Source organism: Salvia miltiorrhiza, chromosome 6, assembly GCF_028751815.1.
Source record: "Salvia miltiorrhiza cultivar Shanhuang (shh) chromosome 6, IMPLAD_Smil_shh, whole genome shotgun sequence".
Classification (NCBI taxonomy): domain Eukaryota; kingdom Viridiplantae; phylum Streptophyta; class Magnoliopsida; order Lamiales; family Lamiaceae; genus Salvia; species Salvia miltiorrhiza.
In genome coordinates, this window is record NC_080392.1 from 24,234,181 (window position 1) to 24,241,532 (window position 7,352).

At 34.3% G+C, this 7,352-nt stretch overlaps 1 protein-coding gene across 4 annotated transcripts; it reads right to left on the reverse strand.

Annotated features, from left to right (window-relative positions):
• Nucleotides 1–3,360: 3,360 nt before the first annotated feature.
• LOC130988930 (E3 ubiquitin-protein ligase APD2) lies at nucleotides 3,361–7,022 on the reverse strand. Of its 4 annotated transcripts, none has more exons than XM_057912916.1 (4): nucleotides 6,642–7,022; nucleotides 6,307–6,364; nucleotides 3,860–4,163; nucleotides 3,361–3,533 (listed from the first exon to the last, which is right to left on the reverse strand). In XM_057912916.1, exons 1-4 carry the CDS (start codon nucleotides 6,654–6,656, stop codon nucleotides 3,455–3,457), a joined length of 456 nt encoding a protein of 151 aa, XP_057768899.1. In that variant the 5' UTR covers nucleotides 6,657–7,022; the 3' UTR covers nucleotides 3,361–3,454. The 4 variants fall into 4 exon arrangements, with proteins under 4 accessions (XP_057768899.1, XP_057768900.1, XP_057768898.1 ...); XM_057912917.1 differs by having other exon boundaries at nucleotides 3,894–4,166; XM_057912915.1 differs by having other exon boundaries at nucleotides 3,860–4,166.
• Between the last annotated feature and the right edge of the window lie 330 nt (nucleotides 7,023–7,352).

The window sequence follows — 7,352 nt, forward strand, 5'->3', positions numbered from 1 at the left end:
GAGTAGATCTGCCATTCTCCTCGTGGCAGTGCTCGAAGAATCTTCAGTTTGATTTCTCGTTAAGTGTATTTGTCTTTAGAAATGGATTGAACTTCATTCAGGATTTGATTGAATCTGAGTTCCATTTCTTCGATAGATTCATTCTTGAGCATGAGGAAGGAGTCGAACTTCTGGCAAGCTATGGATAGCTTATTCTCTTTGATTTCCTCGGAACCTACGCACATTCTTTCAAGAATGTCCCATATCTCCTTTGCAGTTCCGCACTTGATGATCTTCATGACATGCGTGTCGGGAACGGTGCCGGAGATGATGCTTTTGGCGAGGTTGTCAAGCTCATCTTGCTTCCTTTCTTCGGTGGTGAAGTCTGCCTTTTGCTTTGGCTGGACCTCATCGTAAGGATCCTATCGTGGATCAACAGGAACCCGTTTGACGGTTTCGGTGATGGTGATTGGTCCTTGGGTGATGACTTCCCACATTCGGCAATGTTGGGCGGTGAGGAAGCTTTCAAGCCGAAACTTCTATATATCGTATTTTTCAATACTAAACATAGGTAGAGAAGATAATCTGCTGTGGTTAGTCTCTATCAAAAAAGAGAGAACAGATAACAACAGATAGAACAAACAGCAAGCACAAATTGAAAGAGAAAACTTTTTCGAGACCTTTGAGAAAAATGATCTAGTTCAATTAGAACCTAATCAGATACAGAGTGTTCTTGCGAACAACCTGCTCTGATACCAATTGTTAGGTCCCGGGGGTCTCGAATTGGTGTATGGGGGGGGGAATACACCTATGGGCTATTTTTCTTTTCCTCGAAGTGAGGGATCTCTATATAGTGATCTAAACGAAACTTTACACGCAAACAGTGACGCCTGTTAACTGAAAACAGTTTTGACCTAACAGGGTTGACGACTGATACTGAAAGCTCTTCAGTAAGGAGTTATCAGTTAAGTTGCTGGAACTTAACTGATGCACTTATGGGCTTCAGTCGAGTTTGCTAAAACAGAGATGATAACACTATTCCTGACTATCAAAAGATAGATCAGTCAGACTGATATCATACGCAGCGAAAATTAAACTTAGTTTCGCAATAGCCTCGGTTGAGCACGTTGTTAGTCTTAGGTTTCTCTTTGCAGTTATTCAGTATTCAGTTTATCAATTGAAACAACACAAGTAGGAAAGTAAAACTGAAAGCTGTAAACAACACAGAGACTTTTACGTGGTTCGGAAAAACCCTTTCCTACATCCACGGTCGGTTGATCAGACCAACAATCCACTCCGCAAGTGCTTAACAGGTGCACTGCAAACCAAACCGTGTGCTTGCCGGGTGCACACAACCGTATCACTGAAGAAAACCCTTCTTGAGTACCCACACTTCACTCGTGTCGGATTTCTCTTGCTTAGCACAACCCGCGCTAAGACTCTCAGAGTCAGAGTACCTTCCTGAACTCTGAATCACTCAAACACTCAAATCTTTCTGTCTGAAAGGAGGTTTGAACAAGTGCCAACTATACTGCAAAGAACAAGCTCTTTGAAGCAAGTTTGACCTTGGCTTCTAGGTAAACAGAGGTTTGCCTAAGGTCTAAGAGAATGTATGTAATCAGCAGTGACTGATTTTGGCTTTGGAATTCTCTTCTTCGATTCAAGCTTTGGGGAGGTTAAGCTTTAGGCTGAGTAGCAATTTTGGCAGAGCTCCAGCTTATGTCGTTGAATAGGTGAAGATTGAAGTGATCCTCGAGCGCTATTTGTAGGAGAACTCTTGAATAGATCCGTTGGCGTAGAACGTCCTCAAGATTTCTTCCGTTGGAGAGCAATTCGAATTTGGGCTGAGGCTTCAATCTTCGAGGTTCCTTGTCTGGTGGAAACGGCTCTCTTGAGGGACAAGAGATGTGACGTCTCTGATAAAGTAGCCACCAAATAGGAATAACCTCTGCAGAGATAAGATCCTGAGATCTCTGCATTTAATGCGGTTGTACTTTTGTGAGTACGTGGCTTCCTTTGAACGTTGGAAGATCAGTCCGAGGAAGAATGTTCAACTGATACTTGACTTTAGTATCAGTCCGCTAAGTCCACGTGGCACGCATTAAGTAATCAGTTCTGAACTGATTCTTCAACTGATACTTCAGTTGGTATCTTCAATCTTCAGTCTTCAGTCCTTCGTCCTTCAGTCTTCAGTCTTCAGAACCGCAAGCTAAACTAGAAACGAACTCTAACACTTGAGTTCAAAACAGTTCTAGTCTATTACAATTACAACCTATGAATTTTGGTATCATCAAAACAAGGATTAGGATATTCCACAAGGTTCCCAACAATCATGCATAGCAAACGAGCCAAACACAAAAATGTGGAGATTATTAGAGTTAATTTATTAATCTTAAATAATTCCGATTTTATTTAGTTTTGTCTTCATCATTAAATATATTAGTCCTTGCATTTTGTAGAATATATGTTATTTATTTCCAACATATTATTTCGATTATGAGGTTGAAAGAACTGAACAAGGAAGACATAATCAAAGCATGAAGATATATAGGATGAGTGGTTGAAACTTAATCTTCAAGTATACTTTGGGCTCGAATTTAGGCTTTGCTTTGGCCACAAGCATAAAGTCTCAGCCATGTTCTCAACCATTTACTCCTTTGTCTACAAGTTTAAATACCACTATAAATAGAGGTGGAAGAAATTGCATTCAACATTAATTCATCAAGTACAAAATATCATTGTTTAATAGTAATATTGCTTTTTTCAAAAAAAAAAAAGTAATATTGCTGAGCTTATCGTTTCAATATTTTAATTGATAATCACTCTAATTCCTCTTGAATCAGAGACTTTTGAATTGATTCACCTTAAATGAGAGATTGTGAGTCATTGTCATTGATAGATTTATAGATTAGTTGAGTGGACACCTATTAGTCGAATTTAGCTCAATATATAAGTCTAATAACTTTGTGTTGCTAGTACGTGGATTGATCAAAAGAGATTTCTATCCTATTGTGACTTATTTACTTGATAAATGGAATTGTTAATTTAGTAGACTATAATTTATTATATATTTATTTCGAACTGCAAATTTATTAATAATTTACGATATGAAATTATTTATTATGTCCACAATTTACTTTCCACTGCTTTACTGCTTTTACAGTAGTTATTGGATTCTTTCTTTAGATAATCAGTTCAACATAATCTGAATTGTGGGAGCAAGAACTTACAAAACATGTATCAATATCAATGATATGTTTAAACAAGAAATGCTTTTTTTTAAAAATAATAAAAGGCCAACGAAAACTCTTTTAATTGAACAACAAAATTAAATACATGCTACATTTATAATACTTTTAAATTCGAATTAAAAACTCATACTGAAGTTAAAATTCGATATATAACTTTCAAAATAACCATTGATCAAATAAATTCTATGTACAAAGTTCGGAAGGAAAAATAAACAAAGCCGTTTTCACAAAATATGCAACTTTCTTACTTTGTCGATTTCTGTCCGGCATATGGGACAGCTCTTGATTTCTTCGGATATAAGTCTGCAAAAATATACATATAAGTCTGCCACACATTAATAATAGGAAAGATATCAAATATTGGGCAATAGCTAAGCATGTTCTGCAAATAACACCAACACTTTGGTATTTATCGTTTAGATATTGTCACAAAAATATTTTAAAAAACATTTTATAGTCTCGAAACAATAATGTGTCACAATTCATTATTTTCTTATTTATGTGTCTCGAAACATTATCAGTTTTCATTGGCTTCATACGTTTATTTTTTTAGATTAAAAAATATATATTTTCAAGATATTATTATAACAATATTTAAACATATATTAGGTATGTATAGATATATGTACCTCTTGGCGCAAGTATAGCAGGTAATAGAATGACCACATGGTATAAACAAGCAACTTGTTTCATCGTCGTAGCATATCACACATATCTTTCCATCGTAAAAATCATCTGACGATGAAGTGCAATTCTTATCACCATTCCACTCTTCATTTGTCCCATACGATGATGAAATGAACCAATTGGAACCTTCCACCTTAGAACACAATAAACCACTCGTCTCACTCGCCCTTGCTCCACCGCCATCGCCGTCGCTATCGCCGGAATCCGTCAACAGTTTCATCATCAGCACAATCACCATCAAGAATACTACTGGAATTCCATCGCCACAAATAAATTAATAAAAGTATCCACTTATTCACATTGGATAATCAACACAATAAAAGTTTTTTTATATATGCCATGTAACATAGCAAATTAAATACTAATAATACAATCTTGCCCACTTGAATTACAATATTTTCAGTAGAGACTGAAAATTTCTTCTCATAACAGACGGCACTATGAGTATATAATAATTCATTCAATTAGTTAGCACTTAGCATTCACGTTACTATAGACAAATAATAATATGACAATCGAGACTGGGTTAAAAAATGAAATAACGTCACAAACATAAGGGGTTTTGATAGAGTAATTTTTAATAAAGATTCAAACACGACAAATCAACGCCACCCAATCATCAGTAACGTCCCTATCAAGTGTAACATCAAGAATAATTTTAGATAGCTTTTAAAAAGAAAGTTGTAGATATTCATTAATTATAAAACTTTATTTATCGGAAGACTTTATTGCAAGCAACAATTAATGAACTTAAAGTATCAATTACGCATTAACTTTATCAGTTGCACCTCTTGGAAAGGTTGCGTCGTCAGTTCGGTCACGGGAACAATACTGTCAACTAATTTGGACAAGGGTTATTCTTCACTAAAACTCAAACTTCAATAATATGATGAAGACCTTTTAATTTAAACTTTAAAAATATTATAAATATAGCATGTATTTATCTTCTCACCTACTAATTCAAGTTAAAATTTCAATTAAGTTAAGCTGAGCTGATGTATCTTCAGATTACATGCATTAAAACCGGTAATATATATGCATATAAAACACTTGTAAATATTTTTTTAATAATGAAAAAAAAAATCAACAAAAACTTTTAGATTGCCCAAAAGATGTGACTTGAGTGATTAAATGAATATCGAAGATAAATACATGTTATATTTGTAATATTTTTAAATTTAGATTAAAAAATTACCATGGAATCAAATTTTTAACTGTAATTTAAAAATAACACTTCAGATGCGCTATCTTTCATAGAAAATATAGTGGAATTTTACGATTGTTCTACTATTTATTTTCACATGTTATATAAGACATTTTGATTCATTTTTATTCATTTTGATTGCAGTTCATAATAATATTATCATAGGATATATATATTTGTGTAATGACATTTTCCTAGCTATGTTTTCACCTTAGATAACGTGGAATAAAAATAAGAGTTAATAGTCTGAAAAATTCATAAATTTTCTTATTTTCTGGTTTTATATCACGACCCTCTAATTTTACTTTCAAATACACCAATTTATAATTGGTTCGCAATTATCCCACGAATTGTAAGTTCGCCCAAATCAAAGCTGATTTGGCAGCAGAAATGCAATGTAGCCACCGAAATTGCCAAATCACACGTGCACGCACACACTCCACTCTCTCTCTCTCTCTCTCCCAACAACCCTAGATTCGGTGCCTTAATTTCCACCGCCTAGATTTGCCACCGGCTTCATTGCTAAGCCCTCGACTTTGGGAGGGGGAAAATGTCGGGTCTGCGGGGGTGCGTGGGGGAAGTGGCAGCGAAGAGGAGGGGGGGGGGAGGTGGTGGGGTAAAGGGAAGGGTCCGACGAAGGTGGAGGAAGGGGGAGGGCAGATGAGGGAGGGGATGGGGAAGGGCCGACAGAGGTTTGGGAGGGGGCGGTGGGAAGGATGACGTGTGAGGGAGGGTTACATTTATGGATTTTTTAGATTTTTTAATTTATATTTTATTTTAAATTATTCTTAATTAAATATAATCTATTTGTAACTCTTAATGGAACGATGTCGTTTTGTCTAATAAATTGACACATCGATTTCGATTTTGCCACATAAGAGACACATCAGCTTTAATTTGGCCAGAGGCTCACGCCGTGGAAAAATTGTGAATCGATTACAAATTAGTGTATTTGAAAGTTAAATTAGAGGGTCATGATATAAACCAAAAAATAAAAAATATATATATATATTTTCTAGTTATTATCCTTAAAAATAAATAATGTGATGATTTTTTCTTATTCTTCACTTTCTTGTGATAAATTTGCAATAAAGATAACTCCGTCCCTTACACGTTGACAACTTTATTGAATTATGAAAAGATAAAAGATGAGAATAGAAAAAAAATAAAAATCAAAAAGATTACCACATATTGCGATATACAACACGAGTTCTACAGGAAATTCCCGACCCGGATCGTCGTCCTGCAACACAACAACGAAAAAGAAAAAAAAAAAAGAAGAGAATTAATCATGCAAAAAATTAGGTATAATAATGTGATTGAGCGTATTAAAATCAACTACTATGAAAGAGAAAATTAAATTAGCAAAATATATCATATGATTTCAAAGATCATATAAAAGCTCATAATTCACCTTCTCATTCTTAATTTATGAATGGTGATGTTCATATATTTGATCAACAAAGCGAAAAATTACAGAAGAAAAAAGTTAAAATATGGTAGAAGAGTTCTGTCTTTACCTTGAGATGGATCATGCCTCTCTGCTCTTCTGCTCTGAAGAGTTTTTGCTATAAAGAAAATGTGATTCCAAATGAAGCCTCAGTATCTGCGGCTTCTGTGCTAAAATAGTCAGATGTTAAGAATTCTAAGGTTTTGGAATTTGGGAATTGAGGAATGAAGGTTAGCTCACGAAAACTGGATGTTGGCACGAAATAATGAATAATGCAGTTACTCTGTTGCTTGTATGACCAATTGGAAATACTTGAGGAGTTGGTCGAATCTGAAAGTCTTCTGCCGTAACTAAATCCTATTTAATGAACCCGATTACAGTTGCAATATTACTCCCTCTGTATCAAAATAAAAGACACACTTGTTGGGAGCCCAAAGTTTTTTTAATTAGGCTCCTAACTTCATTCTTTTTGCAAATGTAGGATAATTTTTTTCGAGCTTAAATTGCAGGATAAATTTTTAAAAATTTGGGGTTGAATTCTTTAAAATTTATCCTGCAATTTAAGCCCGATTTTTATTTTTCTACATTTGCAAAAAGACCAAAGTTACGGACCTAAAAAACGATGAGAGATGAGAGATATTTTTTTTTAAAATTTAATCTTTGAATAAATATAACTTTTACATTTTAAATCAAATGTTTACATAAAATATATCAAATTAAAGCTTTTATTATGATATTTAATTTGATATGCATATTAAATATTTTATAATTAGTTGAATTT

Coding starts and splice junctions, on each gene's coding strand:
- LOC130988930 (XM_057912915.1), bottom strand. Junction 4,167..6,306: donor GTTGTATATCGCAATATGTG/GTAATCTTTTTG, acceptor ATGGAATTCCAG/TAGTATTCTTGATGGTGATT. Junction 3,534..3,859: donor TGCTATACTTGCGCCAAGAG/GTACATATATCT, acceptor ATATTTTTGCAG/ACTTATATCCGAAGAAATCA.